At 45.1% G+C, this 21549-nt stretch overlaps 1 protein-coding gene across 1 annotated transcript in view; it reads right to left on the minus strand.

Moving 5' to 3' along the window:
* Positions 1-21289, minus strand: part of yjefn3 (YjeF N-terminal domain containing 3) — a 60084-nt gene extending 38795 nt beyond the window's left edge. The window contains exon 1 of the mRNA XM_039766670.1: positions 21134-21289. Coding sequence (XP_039622604.1) covers positions 21134-21195 — 62 coding nt within the window. The 5' untranslated portion in view covers positions 21196-21289. The remainder of the gene's footprint in view (positions 1-21133) is intronic.
* Positions 21290-21549: the final 260 nt, after the last annotated feature.

Below are 21549 nucleotides of genomic sequence, written 5' to 3' on the forward strand. Positions count from 1 at the left end.
TATGAGTTGGAGACGGTGACACTGACCAGAAAGCAGGAGACAGAGCTGGAAGTGACAGAGTTAAAGATGCCAAGATTTGCATTGGGTGTGACGAGGATGGACAGGATTAGAAATGAGGACATTAGAGGGTCAGCTCAAATTGGACGGTTGGGAGAAAAAGAGAGGCGAGATTACGTTGGTTTGGACATGTGCAGAGGGGAGATGCTGGGTATATTAGAAGAAGGATGCTAAGGATAGAGTTACCAGGCAAGAGAAAAACAGGAAGGCCTAAGAGAAGGTTTATGGATGTACTGCGGGAGGACATGCAGGTGATGGGTATAACAAAACAAGATGCAGAAGACAGAAAGATATCGAAGAAGATGATCCACTGTGGTAACCCCTAACAGGAGCAGCCGAAAGAAGAAGAATCGGGCAATGGCAACAATCAACCCCTGGATGGGCTGCCAGTCTATCACTGGACACACCAAATTAGAAGGGGATGATTTAGGGTTGCCAAATCATGTGTAGGACCCCGAAAAAGTCCACTCAGACACAACAAGAACATGCAAACTCCACACAGATGAAGACCAGACTGGGATTTTTGCCAGCGTTCCTGGAGCTGGGAGGTGGCAGCACTGACCAACACTTCATCCAGGACAATCAGAAGAAAAGGAACTAGAAAGGGAATCCAGGGACAGTAAGACAAAGGAATGATTGGGAACAATTAGAAACAAAAGACACATAAAGAAGGTAATTTGTGACAAGAGAGGAGTCTGAATTGGATGAGGTCTAACAAGTAAAAGATGGAGCAGTTAGAGGTGAACAAAAACAAGAAAAGCAGAAAGCACATGTAAGAATGGTACTGAACAAGACAAGCAATAAGCAAAGTCAGCAGCAACAGGACAGAAATTCCAAGGACTGTAAAAGTGGAAAGAAATGGCAGAACCTTCAAAACAAAGAATGGGAGGAAGAGGAAGAAGAGAAGTGGGGTGAGAAATGCAAGTGGTGGAAACAAGAAGAGAACTGAGGAAAAGGAAAAATGGCTGAAAGTAGAAGGGAGACGTGAGAGGAGATAAAAAAGCAGCAAAGCAGGACAGAGAAGAGCGGCAAGAAGAAGACAAATGAGAGTGAAATCTCGTGACATAATAAAGGAGGCCAGGAGGACGAGGAGGAAGAGGGAACAAGCAGCAAATGCAATGCAGACAGGATGAGAGCCGCATCAGCTGCCTGGCCTCGGGCTAATTTATGGCCTGCAGTGGACTGACGCCTAATTTGGTTGTCATTAGCAACTCCACTGGTATGCCAGACGGCCCGATCGGGGCCAGACCTGCACGTCGCGGATGTGCCGCTTGTGTTTCACAGCGGGCAGCTGCCTGCCCAACGAAGCTGTTGCCTAGTAAACCGAGTGAAACAACATGAGCCTGGCCATCTGAAGCAGGGCCTCACTGTGACCTCCTCCATTTCTGAGAAAGGAAAAACCCTATGGAAATAACGTCTCTATTCCCTCCTGCACAGCCATGTGTCCCCCTGGGTGGCCCCCCACGCTGCACTTGCCAGTCACCCTCAGAGGCCTGTCTTGATGGAGTGCTGCACTGCCTCACCAGGTTGTGAGCTGTCGCATGTAAAGCCAATTATCCGACCTTGAGCTCTCTGACCACCTCCTGCTTTGGTTGTTACTGTCCCATGTATAAGAGCTCCCTGCCACACTGGCACTGGACTTGGGAACAGTGGAAAGATGGCTCAAAGTCTGACCGGAGTAAGAGGCACTAAGAGAGATGAAGCAATGTCCCCGGATGCCTGCTCAGCATCTGGCCTCACTTCTGCTTCTGATCACTCGCAGCCGCCTGCCCATAAAAGGAGACACTGAAGTGGCTGGGATTAGTGAGCCGACCGGCAAGACTTCAAGTACTGTCAGCTCCATTCCCACAATCCTGTTGATGCCATCCATGAAGGCCAACACAGCGTTCAGCCAGCATGACAATCAATGAAGATGACAAACACAAAAATCTAGGTGTCAAAACTTTTACAGAAACTGGAAGACCAAGAGTGGGGATTCATAGAATGGGTGACTTGGCAGCAATGCCCTGTCTTACTAGTGCACAGCAACTCTTGGCCTGCTGCATTGGTACATTGGCAGTAGAAGTGACTAATACTTGGCATTTTCTGTTGAAATTGGCATTTGGTGCAGCATGTGGCCCACATAAGGAGTAGACGTGCCACTCCTCTTATGAACAGATTGTTTTGAAAAACCACTGGATGGCATAAAATCAAGGCACAAATTGGGCAGCAAATGCCATACAGTGAATTGACTCCTCATCCCAGAGATGTCTTCCACAAGTAGGTGACTGCTCACCTCATTAAAATCTGATCTGCCAGTCTAAGTGTCTGCTGTAGGAGGCTGAGCTGGGGAAAAAAATGTGCCCATGGGAAATTGGTATTTCTATCAGCATAAGATAACGTTGGTTGAGTAAAGCCTCAGCTGTCTTCTTTATATCTGATCATTATTATTTCTAGTAGCCCAAGCAGGATCAACCAGTGGTCCCCAGTGGGTGATGTTCACATTGTGTGTCTAGTGGTTAAGACTTTAGACTTCAGACCCTTTCTTACCGGCACTGTGAGACCACAAGAAAGTCACTTCACCTGTCTGTGATACATTTGCAAAAACGAAAGAAATGTTACCAGTGTTGCATGTTGCCTTGGATAAAGATGTCAACCAAATAATAATAATAACCCAGACTACAATTGGCAGAAAGAGAGTATGTGCCATGTCTACAAACTGCTTCTGCCACTTGATTATATTTCATGGACAGAATATCTAAATATTAGACCTAGCACTCTGGACATCGTCTGTTGAAGTGATTTAGATAACGCTATTATAAATCTGACAGGCCAAAGCTACTGTGATAACTTGGACTGCCCTGACGCCTTACCCGCTCCAGATAGCTGGCACTACCAAATTAAACATCCCAACTTGAGCAGCCTTCTCAGATGACCATCAGACTGCACTCTTTTATGCTGGCATCACCATGATCCCAGATGAATTCTGCCAATTCTGGAAAGTTTCATCCCGAGATGCCTGCGTTTCCCACTCCCACAATCACAGAGATGAAGCCTGTTGCCGGCTAGACGTATGCGCCCCCTGGTGGTCGTTCTTCTACAACGGACTCAACTGCCTGTAATAAAATATGTTAAACCAACCAAGTGACCCTGTGTGTTATGTGGGTCTTGTCTCTTTAAACGAGTTGAAAATCAAAGAAACATTATGTTCAGGTTACCGTGGAAACGCGGAAAGGAAGTGAAGAAGGGCGGAGCCGTGCTGGAAAGAAAAGGCGCTCTCCGGCTTTCAAAAGTTCAGAAATTTGGGCGAGTCGATGCCGCAGTTCCTCGCACAGTCCGCTTCTCCGTCTACTGCAAGTTTTCCTTAAAATCTCTGTTAAAAAAAACACTAGAATGGCGTATTTGTTCGCTTTAAGACCGCAGTCGTTACCTTTACGCTGGACCCGCCATTTAAGTTTTCATTCCTGACAAGAACGTCCTCTGCCCTACACTCACGAGACTCCGTCCTGCCTGGCTCACCATCTGTCGGGCACAATAAGGTGCAAGGAGATCAGATGGCACTCTGCCAACAGGCTGATAAAAAAGTGGGGGCAGCGATTTAGGGAGGTAGCCGACAAAACTGGCACCTAATTGACAGCAGGCAATGATTGGGAGCGTGTGGGCAGGGGAATGTGTGCGCGCGTGTGAGTGTGAGTGTGTATGTGCACATACGTGGGTGTCGACATATCACCGTTTTGTTTGCCGGCCCATGTGCGTGTCACTAAGAGTGAGATGCCCCTGACCCTGTGGGGCACTGGTATTAGTGTGGCGTAGAGATTAAAGCTTTGGACTGCAAACAATGAAATGCCCTGGGTCCAAATCTCGCTACTGAAAGTGTGTGATCATGAGCAAGTTACATCACCTACATGTTATAAGTTGCCTTGGATAAAGGCGTCAGACAAATAATAATGGTTGGTAATTTGTACTGCCTCTGCTCGGCTTGTACGGATCGGTAACCTCCTCGACGCGTTTCTCTGTCATCGTGTTGACTTTAGGAGACAATTCAGGCAGCCTCCATCTCCAAAAGCTGGAGCGATGCCCGTCAGAGCTGACTTCTAATCACAGGGAAGACTCCGCTGCCCTCTTCTGTCGCTCCCGACTCGATAATGAATGGCGGTTTCAGCTTAGTCGGTGAATGAGCTGTCACTCGGCTCGAAGACGGCATGTCATATTGCTTCAGACTTTTTAATCACCTCTCTGCGCCCCCATCCCCCACCCACCGACCGCTTTCCAAGCAAATGTAATTTCCTCCCTCCGATTCCCAGACAAAGCCGTGCCTTCTGAATAAGGACTGACACAGCGGTAGTGTGCTGCTATGGCTGCGTGTGGCTCCCAAATATGGATAAGTGGCGCTTCGTCTGTTCATAACATAGATAGAATTGAAAGGCGCTATATGATAGATAGATAGATAGATAGATAGATAGATAGATAGAACTGAAAGGCACTAGATAACAAATAGATAGATAGAACTGAAAGGCACTAGATAACAAATAGATAGATAGATAGATAGATAGATAGATAGATAGAACTGAAAGGCACTGTATAGTAGATAGATACGCATTGGTGGTATAGTGCTCAACACAGTGCCTTCCACAGGTTCGGTTCCTAAACAACACAGCGAGTCTGCCCAATGTGAAAGGGTGTGCAAATTTGAAACCTTTACTTTCACAGACATACATGATGGCATAGTGGTTATGAGTTTGGCCCTCAAACTCTGAGGTTTTGGGTTCAAGTCCTGCTACTGGCACTTGGTGACCATGAGCGTGTCACTTCGCCTGTATATTCTCCAACTGGGGAAAACAAGAAAATGTTACCAGTCATATCTCAAAGGTTGTAAGTTCCCTTGGATGGTGTTTGCCAAATAAATAATAGTTGGATGCATTGTAAGGTAATATATATTTCCTTTGTTTTAAGTGGAATCACTACTTCCAGACCAGTACATAGAAATGCGGGACACAATAGAGATGGGGCCGTCTTAACATAATGACACAATGGGCACTGGCCGAGGGCCCCAGCAGCATGGGGGCCACAATGTTTCTTATGCCTATGTATGTTTCAGTTTTTCTATCATAACAGGGGCCCAAGTGTATTACTTTGCCCAGGGGGCTATGATGCTAGCAAGACAGCCCTGAAGAGAGGAGAATGAAATATGGAGGGTTTGGATACAGTACAGTCAATTTACAATATGAGAATGTCAAGGAGGGCAATGTCTGCTTACAAAAGTGGCTCAGAAAAATATATACTTGACAGGTGTCATTTCCAAACACACTTAGAATCTGGGCTGTATTAGCAAGTTTTATTTCTTTTTTTTTTTTTTTTTTGCATTCCAATGTTTTCAAAGAAAAAAGATTGTCTCATATTATTGAACTATTTAAATAATAAACATCTTCTGTTCCTGTCTACTGAAATGATCAGCTTACCAGGTGACTTAAAATGATGGTGGACCATGTTAAAGTCTTACCCAGGTAGCTCCAGTAACATATTCATTTTGTTTAGGTTACTGAACTAAATCAACAAGCATATTTTAAAGATAGAATTCAGTGATATTGAAGAGTAACGCTTATCCTTAAACATTTTCCCAAGATTCCTGTTTATTCCTCCCTCGCTAACATACGACGTATGCCTAATGATCTGATCAATGTCTGACCTCAGAGGGCTTTCTCACTGCGTGATGGACTGGGGAGGACGTTTTTAGCTTGTCGAGAGCGAATGTTATAGATGGTGAGCAATAGAGAACAATATTTGCCAAGTTTTAATGCAAGTCTGAATGTGTGCCCATTTGGGAGATGACTATACACGACTTTGAATGTAATCAGCCTGTGGCAATGCATTCAAGGGCTGCAGTTCTGGTGCTGTTTTAATTTTTTATTTTATTTTATATTATCTATGTGTGCCTATGCTCTGTCAGATTGAGAATAATTGATTTTATCTGTGTTGTAGACTGCTGCAGATGTTTTATAAGATCTTTTAGATTAGTTTTTTTTCTATGGTACTTATTCATTAATATTCTTATTTAATCTTATTTTTTTCCTTTTGTTGTAACTTTTTCTTTGTCGTCTTGTGAAGAACTTTGAGCTACATTCGTTGTATAAAAACATGCTGTAGAAATAAATGTTGTTGTTGTTGCTCTAGACTATGTTTTTTAGCCCATGCCATCCACCCCGATGGGATTCAGAAGACCACCTGTAATATTGATGACTCCTGTAGGTCATCAGATGTTAACACTAGACATAATAATATTAAACAATATAATTGGGTTAATGGGACTCAGACTGTCGCCTGTTTGCAATTCAGAGTCTGTGTAATTTTAAAAAATGCCCCCCAACCAATTTTGCCCTGGAAAACCGCCTGCTTTACCCGATAGCCGTTGTCAAGCCTTTGTGCTCATGATGACTCCATGATCTTTTTTGAGCTCCGCTATCCTATCAGCACACCTACACTAACATGGCACAAGCACATACATTCACATCTATAAATATAACAGCAGGTCGTGTCACTCGCAGAAATGCTCAGATGATTCTGCACTAATGGGATGGACTGACAAGACGTACAGTGTGAGAATGGTCCTCAAATTAACATCAGCAAAACCAAGAACTGGTTATTCACTTTTACCACACCAAAGAGCCCCCATATCTGGTCACATTTAAGGGAGTGGATGAGGAGGTGGTCCGCTTCTACAAGTCGTGGGGGGGTCCACATAAATGACAGTCTGGACTGGTCTAATACCACAGAGGAACTATAGAAGAAATGGCAGAGCAGGCTCTTTTTTCTTAAGAAACATGCATGTCTTTAAAGTGGATAATGACATTCTTCACAAGTTCTACAATTCTGTCATGGTCAGTGCAATTTTCTGTGCTGTGGTGTGCTGGGCTGGTAACATTACTTCAAAAGAGGCCGACCAAATCAACATACTGATTAAGAAGGCCGACTTACTGTACTTATGGGAAGAACTCTTGAAGCACTGGAGATTGTAGCAAAGGACAGAATGAAGAGAAAACTGAGTGTCATTATGAACAATGCTGCACATCCTCTCTGTGACACACTGACACTGAGGACTGTCAGGTAAAGGACTCACACCAGTATAGTGTCTCACTGTGACTGGGACTGCTCTCTTGTGTTTAGCCAAGTCCATTTTTTTTTCTTTTACTTTCTTGTTATTCTTGTGTGGGCTTGAGGGAGTTGTTATACTGTATATAAAATATGTATTATATAGGAAGTTATATTTCTATATTTCTTGAACCTTAGCAAAAAGCTAAATGTATCCCTTGAGTCAAAAAAAGTTCTCTATCTATCTATCTATCTATCTATCTATCATCTATTTATCTATCTATCTATCTATCTATCTACCTTCAGAATGTATTCAGACTCATTTTGCTAAAATTATTTAAATTCATATTTTCTTCTTCAAGCAACACTTAGTACCCCAGAATGAAAAAGTAAAAACAGGATTTTAAGTAAAAACTGAAATCTCCCACCAACCCAAGCATTCAGACCCTTTGCTATGACCTTTGGAATTTGTTTTCAGGTGCATCCCTTTCCATTGACGCGTTTCCTCCTTGTTTGGAGTCACCTGTGGCAAATTCATTTGATTGGACCTGACTAGGAAAGGCACACACCTGTCTATAGAAGGCCTCAGCCAAGGCACGAGGTCAAAGGAATTGCCTGCAGAGCTTAGAAACAGGATTGAGTTGAGAAGCCCAGAACTGGAGAAAGCTGTAAAAAATTCCTTCAGTATTGAAGGTCCCCAAGAGCACAATGGCATACATAATTCTTAAATGGAAAAACTTTGGAATTATTATGACTCTTCCCAGAGCTGGCCTGGCCAAAGTGAGAAACCAAGGGAGAAGGCCTTGGTAAGAGAGGTGACCGAGAACCTGATGGTCACTCTAGCTGATCTCCAAAGAAATTGTGGAGACTGGAGAGACTTTCAGAAGGACAACCACCCCTGCAAAACTTCACTGAGATGGGCTTTATGGCAAAGTGGCTAGAGGACACATGAAAGTACACTTAGAATTAGAAAGTAGGCACTAAATAGAATCTTAGATTGTGAGAAACAAGATTGTCTGGTCTAATGAAGCCAAGATTGAACTGTGTGGCCTCAATTCTAAGTATCATGTCTGGAGGAAACCAGGCACCACTCATCATCTACCCAATACTATTGCAATGCTAAAGCATGGTGGTAGGGAATGATGGGCTACAAAAGGTTGAGGGAAAAACCTAATGGAGAGAGATCCATAATGAATACCTACTCCAAAGTGCCTAGAGCCTCAGAATGGGCTGAAGGTTCACCTTCCAACAGAACAATGACCAGAAGAACAACACAGGATTGGATTAGGGGCAATTCTGGGAATATTCTTAAGTGTCCCAGCCAGGACCTGGACTTGACCCCATTTGGACATCTCTGGAGACACCTGAAAATAGCTCTCCACCAACGCTCTCCACCCAACTTGACAGAGCTTAAGAGTATCCGCAAGGAAGAGCGGCAGAAAATCCCCAAATCCAGGTGTGTAAAGCTTGTCTATCAGATCCAAGACTCTGGGCCTCAAAGGGGATTCTATAAAGTACCCACTAAAGGGTCTCAATGTTTGTGCCAATGTGTTATCTATATCATTTTTAATACATTTGCAAAACTTCCTAAAATCCTTTTTTCGCTTTTTCATTCTGGGGCTACTGAGTGTAGTTTTGCTGAAGGAAAAGATGAATTTTAGGCTGCGACATAGTATAATGTGAAACAAGCGAAGGAGTCAGAATACTTTCTGAAGGCTATCTGTCTGAAACGTATGGAGAGCAGTGGCCTTGTGGGGGCGCTCTAACCGAATTTCTGTACGTCTTAAACATTGTCGGGCAACCGGTGCGCGTGCGCCGCGGAATTTTCTAGGGGCGCCGCGAAAATTTTTGTAAAATATTTAAAATTGCTAGTGTTTTTGAACTTTTGGTTGATTAAAAAGATAATGTTTTAAAAAAATATTTTATGTTGGAAAAACAGAAAACTTACGGAAATGAAGTCTAAGAAACGCGAGAGGCTTCAAATGATCCACAAGGAAATGCTCGTCTGTCTTTCGAAAATTGATCCTCGCATCAATCTCATATGTGCTGAAAAACAATCTCAACGTCCACATTAATTAAATTTAAGATTTATCCTTTGATTCCTTTATTAATAAAATGTATTTCAAACTTGTAAAATTAACTGGTTTTATTGGCGATGGTCCATAGATTGTGTCGTCACGACTTTATTAATGGGCAGTCCCTCAGGTGCGCCGCGAAAGAAAATTTTTGGACTTAGTGCGCCGCAACTCGAAAAAGGTTGCCTTTCACTGGTCTAGTAGCTGATCAACCTGTAAAAGATCGATTGACTGTCATTTCACCTCACCACCACATAAGCGGCTCACATTAATAGAATTCTGAAATCTTGTAAAAGGCGCCGAACTCTTTTAAACCCTGGGGAGATGACGTTTAAATGCCTCTGCCCCTCGGGGACCGGCTTCCCGGCCGGACATGCCACATCGTTGCAGTTGACGCGAAGCTAATCCACTGCATTTCGCCTGTCGCGCGCACCTGCCGGCAAAGCCCAATTTTAGCAGGAAGCCATGGGCTGCGCAAAGCCCTCTCAGCCTGGTCAAATTAAATATGAATGGCGTGTTCACGCCACCTGGCAGCCTGCCACGCTGCATGGTATGAGAAGGGATGGCCTGGGGAGATGTGACCTCAGGTGATGTCTTCACCCTCCAGGATCCATCCGGCTGACGTGAATCTTTTGGCTGGGAGTTTGGAAATGGAGGAGGAGGAGGTGAAGCGACGAAGAAGCCAGCAGATCAATTCGCAAAGGAAAGCTCGATACTTTCTTCGCGCTTCTCCAATAAGAATGTTTCTCAAATTTAATTAAACGTTGCAGCCAGCGAGAGTTTCCCAGCAACTCGGCAGTGTAGCTCTCTCTCTCTCTCTCTCTCTCTCTCATACACACACGCGCGCTCGCTCATTTCAACACACACTGCCTCCCGATTCTCCAATTTATTAAGAATGTCCACAGAAAAATTTTAATCATCTCGAATTTAGGTGAATATATCCGTGAAGGACATGAAGAGGGGAAGCTAATCCGTAATCTAATTGCAGTTCTCTAATCCGCAAACGAAAAGAAAATCCAAGTAGGCGCAGAGAAGCTCTGATTACAGCGGATTTGAAGAAAAGTACCGGCTGTCCAGCGCTTCCGGGTGAATCACCAATCACAGACACCCCTAACCTCCCCCCGCCGCCGCCTGTTCAGCTCAGGAGGGCACAGTAGTGTCATGGGGGCATCACTGAGAGTGTGCAACAAGACGGGCGCCGACGACCTAACTCCTCCAAAGCACTCAAGATGAAGGCTCAGCAAATGCGCGCTCACGCCGGTCTCATGACTTCATATAGAAGGGCCACCCCAGTTAGGGCCGGAGACTAGTGGAGAGTAGCGAGGCGCCTGGGTGGACACGCAAGAGGAGAGACATACAGACAGAGAGCATTGAGAGAAAGGGGGGCACAGTGGGATACTCGAGGGGGTACGGCCACGGCATGTGAGCTTTAAGATGAGAAGGGGCGGAGCTCGGCTGGGGGCTCGGGGCATTTGTCAAACTTTGATTCATTTAATAAAAACTCTGAATTAGAGTAAGCCGCTCTGATTGGGGGTGTTCATAAGAAATGTGTTGATTTACTTCATGAGGTTGAAGTACGTAATAAAAACGAAATAGCTGCGTCATATATTTCAAATATTAAATTGCGTGTTCCAGTTTAAATGTTCAAAATCTAAATATTCCCGATTTTAATAGAAATTTTTACTTTTACCTTGTGATATAGGTCCATAGAGGACTAGACCCCTAGTAAATGTTCAAAAATCAAAAAACAACATCATATTCATCATTGCTGACCTTAAAATACTCTAAAACGGCACCCCCAACCCCCCCCCATGCCTAGGTTTGAAATTAGCCGCTTTCAACCTTCTGGGAGTGGCTCTTAGATGGCTAGGACCACCAGCAAATAATTACATTTCAAAAATATCATCATATTCGTGATCAGCAACCTCCGATCCCCGTTTTTTCCACGTTTTGTTAAACTTTGACTCTTCGTGTCCCATTGAAGACTGAACCCCGAGTGTCGGTTGATGTGGCAGGTACAATCTTCTTCTGATCGTGACCCCAACTGATTTACTCTTTATCATAACGGCGTTGGTGTTTTTTTTTGTTTTGTTTTGTTTTGTTTTGTTTTTGCATAAAACATGACCAAAATGGTCTAAAAGTGAGTGTTTTTGGGGTATAGATTACCAAACTAAGAGCGGGAGACCCCCAAAAGCTCGACGTCTTGTATAACCAGATATCAAGACGAACGGTATGTTACATCCGGGGGTTTTCTCAAGGAAGGCGGTGAACACTTAACGTTCCTAAGTAATTGTTATGGACCCAATTATCTGATCTGTGGTGACGTTTTCTGGGAGAGGCGCTATACAAACTCTGATCGATAAAGTGACAGTAGCGCGGATATGTGACGCAGTGATTAGCGCCTCCCATTTTGTTTCAGGACTCGAACACGGCGTGAGGTTTGCACAGACACCCTCTTATTGCAGTGAATCTGTAGCAAGTGAACCCCCCGACCCCTTAAATTTTGAAAGACGAGAATATTTGGTGAGCCCGCTCAATGTGTAGACATGTGTACCGTCTCCTTCAGGGCTGACTACTTCAGCTCCGTGTGACCGTGACATTGAAACAGCACATTATGCGGAAAGCTTTGTTTTGATTTGGGTTGTGTTGCATCGCGTTATGTGGTATGTTAAGAGCTTTCCGATTATACTCTCCGCAAAAGGCGCTATATAAAGTAAAGATCTGCGGCTTCACCGAAACAGAAAAACACAATGTTAAGGAATGGAAGCTGAAAATGCTGTGGTACAACAAATGTGCGTTTGGGGTGCGATGTTGTGTATTGCAAGACGCTTTATGAAATAAGGATCATCTGATTGTGAAAGGCACACATTTTTGTGAATCACATACCTCGTTGTCTAAGGTGGTTGGGCATTTTTGTGAGGTCTCTTAAACTCCTTGTGATTATACTCTTTGCAAAAGGTGCTTAATATAAAGTAAAGAAGGACTGACTAGGACAGACAGCAGTGGGATGCAGTGAAGGACTGGGAGCTCAGGAACTGCTAAACGAGAAATGTGTAGTGTGGCTGGAATGACCTTTTTATTGGATCTGCAATATGCCATAGGTTAGGTTGGCAAAGACAGATGGTGTGGTGTAAGACTGAGGCTGTGGGTTCAGATCCCACTACTGACATCACTCTTCACCTGCCTGTGCTCCAATTGGGAAAGCTAAAGTAACCATTGGATAAAGGTGTCAGCCAAATAATATATAAGATGTGAAATGAAAAGTCTGACTGTGAGCAGTGCCAACGCAGCTTTTCTGTAAGGTACATAATGACAGCAAAACATTTTGAGATGCATTATGGGGAAGTTTGCAAAGCATCTAGGAAAAGTGTGATCAATGCCAGCATTTTAGACCGAAAACAAAGGTAAGCAGTCGCTTTGGTCATTTTGATCCCAATGTCTATCGGATGGCACTGTAAAGGGCACTACACACAACAAGTATTAAATGGTTGAGGGAGTTAGAACCTGTCATGCATTTGGACTCTCACAAGAATTGGGATATGGAGTGTTTTTTGTCGCACTGCCCTCAACATTTATTGAAGTCTTGCATGCTTTAAAAATGCCCCATGAAATCCAAGTTGATTGTCTAAGGTGTGCAGTCGATTCTGTGTTGATTAACTCCTCACCCTGTGCAACTTTCTGTTTTCTTCAGGCGGCTTTTCATGTGACTCGTGATTGTACACTCCACACTAGGCCTGTTCTATCACAGGGTGCCTGGAGCCAAGCCGGGCAGCATGAGATGGAGGGTAGGAACTGACAGCCCTGGACTGGGCGTTACTTTGTTCAGCTATTGGCCTAGTGGTCAAGGCTTTAGACTTCAAACCCTGAGGCTGTGGGTTCAAATCCCACCACTGATAATGTGTGACCACGAGCAAGTCACTTGACTTCCCTGTGAACCAAACGAGAAAACAAATGTAACCGATTTTTATCATAAATGCTATAAGTCACTTTGGATAAAGGCATCAGCCAAATAAGTAAATATATCATTTTCCTTTGGGGACAAATAAAGTATAATCTAGCATGTGGTGGGTGCGTCAATGTGCTGTATCAGTGCACACTCTCAACCGCTCCTCCTCCTATCTACCTATCTAAAAAAACTGCATGCTGCTCAGCGTCAGCTGTCCTAACATATTAGAGAAGAACTTGTGGTAAGAAAGACTGAACGCTCCTCTGCCTTTGCCATGGTCAACCACCAGATCTTAATTGCCACAATCTCTGGCCTCGGCATCACTGGGCCTGCCCTCAGGTGGTTTGAGTCCTACCTTTTGGGGAGATCCTACTGTGTGTCCTGGCATGAAGAGATGTCAAGGGTGCATCAGGCAAGCATGGAGGTGCCCTAAGGACTGGTGCTGGGCCCTCTCCTGCTCTCACTATACACCTGCTCAATATCATCATGTCCCACGGTTTAGCATATACGTGCTATCATAAGAATGTAAGAAGTCTGGCAAATGAGCGGAGACCATTCAGTCCATCCAGCCCATTTGTTTAGCTAATAGCTAAGTTGTCCTAATAACTCCTCCAGATTTTTTTAAAGTTTGTCAAGTTTTCTGCTTCATCTCCACATCTTGGTAGTTTGTTCCAGAGTCCCGCAACTCTTTGCATTTGTACGTGATTCACCCTTCACCCAAAACAATGTTGCAGGATCTGCTTTTTCAATGCCTTTGAGAATTTTGAAGACCTGGATTAGGCCTTCACGCAGTGACCTCTGCTAGAGACTGACCAGGTTTAAGTCTGTCACAGTAGGACATGTCCTTGAGTCCTGGGATATGCACTTGGTTGCTCCCATTTTGCACAGTTTCCAGTGCTGCTATCCTGATGATATGCAGCTGTACTTGTCATTCCCTTTGGAGGACCACATGGTATCTGCTAGAATCTCTGCATGTCTCACTGATATTGCAACTTGGGTGGAGGAGCACCATCTGAAGCTCAACCTGCCAAAGAGAAACCTTCCTGTTATCTCAGCTTGTCTGTCTTTTCAGAACCACATCTCTGTTCAGCTTGGTTTAATGCGACTAACACCGGCCAAGTCTTCACGCAAATTTGGGTGTGGTGCTTGATGACCAGCTTTCCTTTACTGACCATATCACAACCGTCTTTTGGTTGTGCAAATTCACTCCACACAACATCCGCAGGATCGGATCGTATCTGAGAGAGTATGAAGAACAATTCCTAGTTCACACTTTGGTCTTGTCACATCTGGACTGCTGGCATTCTCTGTTGGCGGGAGCTCTGGCATGTGCCACCAGGCCACTGGTGATGATACAAAATACAGCAGCGTGTCTGGTGTTCAACCAGCCAAGGTGGGCACATGTCATTCCTCTTTTCAGATCACTATATGTTTGCTCCCTGCCGAAGCATGAATTAAGTTCAAATCTGTGATGCTTGCCTTCAGAGTAGTCAATGGGTCAGCACCAATGTGTATGGAGACACTTGTGAGGTCCTCCGCTCCTTCTTGCCCACTCATGTTTGCTCTGCGTGACATTAAACCCACTTATCATGTGTTCGCTGCTAGCTGGTGAAATGGACTGCCCATCTCCATCTGAAATTCTGACTAAAAGACCCTCTTTATTGGTGGATTTCTGTTTAACTGGCTTTGCTAAGTTTTTGTCATGAAGGAATTGTAACTCGTTGGTATTTCTGAGCTCTTCCCTTGTGATTGTCAATGTTGTACCCTTGTCCTCTAACTCTTGTTCTCAAACCTGATGTTTACTTGATTGTTTGGATCTATTTTGTAAATGTTTTGGATAAAAGCATCTGCTAAGCAAAAAAAAAAATGTAAATGTGGGAAAAGAAGACTGGCACAGGCCAGGTCTGCAGAAGCTCATCTTGGAAGCACTAAATGATAGACAGAATGATTTGTGCTTGTCACTCACCCAGGTTCAAGCCCCCACAGCCAGGAGAGGTGCCCACTGGGCATTACTCTGTGAGCTCTTCATACTGAAAGAGGCTGTGAAGAGGGAGAGCTGCCGGCGACCACGTAATTGGATCATCTGGTCAATCTGCTCTCAGCTCAGGCTCGGGCTATCTTGGGTTCACATTCTGCCGCAGTGGTTTAAAACACAGCGATTTTGCTCAGGCCTTATGGCTCTGCTCAGATGAGGCTGCTTGGTGTGCAGAGGATGCCAACGAATTCGGGACCCCAGCGCTCCCGGCAGGGGCTGGATTAACTCGTGCGGAAATAATCACTTGGGTCGCTCGAAGCTTGACGTACAAAATGTCTTTAGTAAGCTGCGGCTGCTGGCCACGGGGCGCAGCTCCCCGCGAGGTGAAGTCTCAGGCCAGCTGCCTCCCGACATTTCCGCACGCCGCGGTGATGCAAGTGGATGCCCGATGTGCGATACAAACCCCCGAACGCTGACAGCTCGGAATAGGGACGAAGATTGTCTCTAGGACCGATCGATGCAAACCATCTAGAAGGATTCCGGCACACTAAAGTAGGCGATTTTTTAAAAGTATTATTGTTTCTTTCCCCTTGCAGGGTATGGTTTGTACACCCTGAACTGGCCTAAGCCTGTTTTAATAATTGATGACGTTTTTGATTTTGAGCCCTGCCAAGCCTGCAATAACTTGGCTATGATTTGGGGCCGTGGAGAATTATAAACCTTCTGCTACTACTTCGGCACTTCTCAATCCGCTCTCTTAGCTGTCTTTAAAAATGGTACTCACTCCCCCGCACAGCCGTTTGCCATGTCCTTGTCAGGTCTGACGAACTCTTCACAAAGGCGGCACAGTAAAGCGCCTACGAGGCTACCACTCCACGGCACTCAAATTTGGAGCCTAGCAATCAGCGTGGCGTGCGCTATTTGAAATGAGTCTGCCCGATGTGGCGCCCGAAGTCTATATGGAGCCTACCTAGTGACGTGTCTCCATTGGTTGTCCGGAGCGCCTGTCCCTTAAGTTACCAGTTAGCCGGGCCCCTCGGTGTCTATTGCGGGTATCACAGACATCTGGAAAAGGCCGAAGCGCATGAGTTATAAACGGAGCCCCTTCGCTGACCATAGCGAGCATTCAGTACTGCTGGAGTTTTGATATGGAGGGAGGGTAACATGGACCCCCCTCAGATGAGTTGCATAAACGGCGCCCCTTGGTGTCCAAAGCTGCATTGAGTACTATTAAACTTTGAATAACAAGATTTTGGGGGTGATAAGAATGGGGTGATGTGGGAAGCTATGGATACTCTTTGGATGAGCTACATAAAAGCCACACCTTGGTGTTTAGTACTATTAGACTTTGTGGACAGGGCACGATGGGAGCATAGGACCCCACGATGTTTCTGATGCTTCCAGTATGTATGCTTCTGTTTTGCTATCAAAACAGGGGCCGGCCCACACAGGGCCAATGATGCTGTTAAGACGGCCCTGTTTGTAGAGCAGTGGGGATGGGGTGGGGGTCCCCTTTGGGTGAGATACAACACTGGCACCCCTTGAGTGATAGCACCCTAAGCGGCCGCCTCCACTGCCTAATGGATTGAATGACTCGGCTGCCACCACCAAAGGAGCTAAAGCAGAAAACAGCATCTGTCTGGATCAGTGCTGTGGTCTTAGCCTGCTTAGGGGGTCTAGCAGTGCACACATACACTTAAAGGAAAATGCTGGGTCTTTAATGGCACGTTGTGTGGTTCACTGTAGAGACATTGCTTGACAAAGAACCATTTCATTCCAGGAAGAGCTCTTTGCATACAAAATTGGTTCTTTGGGCTTTGAAAAGGTTCCTAATCTGTGGATGAAACAGCAATCTTTAATGTATGGGAGGTGATCTAGCAGGAGACAAACAGAACGAGGTAACCTGAAGGTACCTTGTGTTATTCTATGCACTGAGAGACCTGCCCGGCATTTCACACATCTGTTAGTGTCTATTTATTATGATTTATAGAGCCGTCAGATCCCAATAAATAAAGCATTCTTCTAAAACCTTCATTTGCATAGTTCTTTCGGGAACCAGAAGTGGTTCGCCTATGGCATCACTCTGAAGAACCGCTTTGGCACAGTTCATTTTAAGAGTGCATCTGATCTCTGACACACGTAACATTCACGATGAGGTGTGTTACATCACTAAAAACCCCTTCCTTCCAGACTTGTAATGATCTCAGGCATCTTCATCAAAATAATCCACTTGCTTCCCTTTCAGATATTTACATTACATAACATTCTTAAACCCGATAGTCCTTTTTAAATTGTGACCACCTGCTATTTCATAAATCTGACATGATCCAATCAGTCCATCCATTTTCTTAATCTGATCGCTCAGGGCAGCATCACAGGGAAGATGGAGACTATCCCAGCAAGCATCAGGTGCAAAGGCAGGAATAACAAATGGACGGGGGCACCAGTCTCATTTATGGAACCTGTTACAGATCTAAATAGATTGAAAGCTTTTTCTGGAACCTTCATGTGGATCATTTTTTGAGGACACGATCCCAACAGCCCAGGACGGCGGTGACCGCTCATCCACACATCAACATAGGGGCCAATTTGGAATGACAAACTAACGTAACACATCTTCAGGGACATGAGAGGAAATCTACCTCAGACGTGAAGAACATGGAAAGGCCACAGAGACAACGACAAGGGAGGGAAGGAAGACACTACATCTGTGAACCGGGGGCCCTAAGCACTGCACTGTCATGCCACCCCCTTCTGCTTGCTCTAATGAAATATATTTAAATTCTGCTGTCTACACCCTTAATAATGAGAAAAGTTGCCAAAGTGGTTCCTCAGGGAAATGCCATAGCGGAGCCATTTTTGGTTCCCTAAAGAATCGTCCACATGAAGAAAACTTCCATGAATAACCTTTAATATGGACTGGTGCCACATCCAGAGATTTTTCCTGTATTGAACCCAATGCTTGCTGGGATGGTCTCCAGCTTCCCCTACAACTCAGTCATGGAAGAGCAGGTCAAGAAAATAGATAGATAGATAGATAGATAGATACTTTATTAATCCCAAGGGGAAATTCACATAATCCAGCAGCAGTATACTGATACAAAGAAAACAATATTAAATTAAATAGTAATAAAAATGAAAAAAAAAAAAATAGAAGAAAAAAATAAATAAAAAAATAGAAAAGCAGACAATAACTTTGAGTAATGGATGGCTGGATGTCTGGGTGTCTAGATGGTAGTAAATTTGTGAAATATCCAGGTTCTTAATTTTAAAAGGACTCTCGTTGCATACAATCACACAGGCTAAGTTCAGGTGTTCTTGATCGGTTGCCTCCTGCTCGGTAGCGTTGAAGGTTTCTTTTTTGTTCACATAGATGTCTTTGCAAATCCTAAAGAACCGAGAACCCATCGCAGAATGAAATGGCGCTTTGTCGAGCAATGGAGCTACGAGTGACGTGCTATTGAAGAACTGTTAGTTTTAGGAGTGTGTGGTGGTGTAAGTGAAGGGCACCTGTGTGTGTGTGTGTGTGTGTTCCTAAGTTTTTTTTTAAGTTCATATATGAGAATTTTTATTAATTTCGCATAGGGAACCTAAATGAACACCTGATGGCCATGCGTGTACAAATCAGACAAGATGTCTCACACTCCTGGCCCTGAGCTATAATCAGCTATAACATAGAACTCTTTTTTAGACTTCATTAGTACTGCTGCCTGCAAAATAGGGGCCTGTCCTGTCTGACAACGGCTGACATGAAGCCTCTCCGCTATGAGATGTGCGGGGGAATCGCAGACATAATGAGGGGGTCACTGGGACAGGAGCTGACAAGCAAAGTGCTACCCGTCCCTGTGAATGAGTGCTATCCTCCCATTAGGTACTTTCAAGCACTGTCATTTAGCTTCTTAGCGCTCAGTGGCGCATTGTTGAAAATGCCAGCGGGCAGTGAGCTGGCACGTGCCTCCTGCTGCCCAGCTGCCAACACACACTTCCCATGCCTCTCATCTGCATTGTGTAATAATGTCAGTGGATTATGTCGGGCTGAGAAAGGCAAGTCTTCCTGATACCGAGGCGAGTCTCTGATGGTCTGTGTCTGTGTGAGTCCAGATGTGGATGTCTGTTAGGTCTATGTGTGTGTCGGCCATTGTTAGACCAGGATAGGGGGCACCGCTAGTTCTGTGGGGGGAGAAGGAGGAATCTCTGAAGTTCTTCACGTTTGGAAATGCAGAGTGGGGACAAGTCCTTGAGGATGTGAGTGTGTAGCATGCCTGAGTCAGAATATGAGGGATGAATCTGTGAAGGCCTTTTCTCTTCACACAGTACCAGGATGATTCCAGTCATCTCTGTGTTTCTCCTAATGTGAACAGAATAACTGCTAAGGCCTGTCTGATTCATGTTCTGCGTTTGCTGGGTGCGTGGAAGCCCCTGTGTCTTTCTCATGTTCAGTGTCAAGTACGTCTGTGAAGCTCCATTTTGTCTCTCTAATATCAAGAGTGCTAACTGGGATGAAGGTGTCAGTTTTAGTTTCATCAGTATATCTAGAAAACATGTAGAAGGTGTATGCCTGCCAGTCTTCCTGTATGCTTAATGTGCCGGTGATACCTTAAAGGTTTGGCTGTTTACTGCCTGACCGGAGACTGATGAAATGGTAGGTTTGATTGCGTGATTTAATTTCAGAAGCCATGGACTCCCTGAAGTCTGATTTACCTGTCGTATGTCAGGATGTCTCATGAATGGGGTGGTTGTGATTGAAGGTCCATCCACCTGTCTGCCTACCTTCATGTTCAAAGTCAGGTAACTGTATGAACGATTGTCCTACAAATCGTGGTGAGAGAATTAACTTATTACTTTACTTAATGCTGGGGCCCAGTCAGTTTGCCCATTTTAATCCCAAAAATGCATCATGACCCATAATTTATGAGAATGGGAAGGTCCAGTTGACTGAGAGTGCCTGTGTGTTATTTTCTGAGGAAATCAAAGATTAAAGCAAGCGGGTGTCTGCCAGCTACAGCATATCTCTCTGCGCAGACAACACATTGTGTGAGTTGGCACGGAAAATAAACTGCAGAAATAAACTGCCCACCTCACCATACAAACTGCATTATGTGCACTACTGAGCCCACCCTATTTGTGTCCACTGGGCACACAGCCTCAGCCATGTTATCAATCTGTGGAGGGTGGTGCTCCTTTGTTAGCTAACAATTGTGAGACACTCTGGTAATGCACTGCTTAGCTTCTGCTTATATGAAGAAAGCTGTGCCAGACAAGCTGGGGCTCACGTCTGTAGCTTTAGGGCACCAGTCCCTGGCATAAAACCTCACCCTGCACGGTTCAGATTACCTACAGCAGCAAACAACACAATCCATGTGACACAGCAAATGTGTGAGTGCCACACTAAGGAAACAAGAAGACGAAAAGGTGAAGCTGTCTGGCTGGACAGATAAGGACTGCACAAACACGGAGATGAATTGTGGCTATCAAAGGTGCCTTCAGCATCTTCATTGCAGACACCCATTGGAGCTCCCTGCAGACATGTGCTCCAGTGGGCATGCATAACTCTGGAATGTACAGACAAGACAATCGCGCACATCTCATGACATGCCGACACAGTCGCGCGTCTCATCTTCCAGATTTTATTGCGAACATCTCCCTTTATATCGATGTTCTGGAAAACGGAGCTTCCATCGTCTCTAAGCACCCTGGAACAATGACAAGGTGCAACAAGCTTTTAGCATGTGTGGCACCACATCTCAATCTTCCCTTTCTCTGTGGTTTGTCAGTGGACACCCCCGTGTACCTGTGTGGTAAATATCAACACCCCCACGCCCCCATTTCACACACACACACACTGCCCCGCCCCTCTTCACACTGCGTTTGCCTCCACCTCGTCGTTCATCTCGTGTCACACTTGAGACGGCAGTAACTGACAGAGGGAGACAAAAGTTAGTGAAGATGCCAAGAAAGACACCAGCGCTGAGTTGACTCTCAGACTGTGATAAGCCCGACGGTCTCGAGACCCACCTGAGGTAGCGCAAGGGCTCCACTTGCTCGGGTTCCGGCTCCGGCACAGAGCTTGGATTCATTGCGACCTCCAGACGAGATGCTCGAGAAGAGCAGAAGCTGCAAATGCCTCGCCGGCTCTCCGCCTCCCGCTCTGAGCTCCCCCGCCGCTCCCGCTCTATCTCTCCCTCTCTCTCCACTCCGCCACACTCCCTCGCGCTCTCTCTCTCTCTCTCTCTCTCTCTCTCTCTCCTGGACGATTCAGCTGAGCGGAGGGGCAAACTCAGGGCTGCCAACTCAAAAGAACGTAACGTAAAAAAAACAAAAATGGAGAGCGAAGTGAGAATTTAAACAATGGCAAGCATTCCTCTCTCTTGCTATAGAAGATGAGTGAAATTCGCAGGTATAGCGCCTTTAAAAAATATTCACCTCTTACA

The sequence above is a fragment of the Polypterus senegalus genome, chromosome 10, assembly GCF_016835505.1.
Source record: "Polypterus senegalus isolate Bchr_013 chromosome 10, ASM1683550v1, whole genome shotgun sequence".
NCBI lineage: Eukaryota > Metazoa > Chordata > Cladistia > Polypteriformes > Polypteridae > Polypterus > Polypterus senegalus.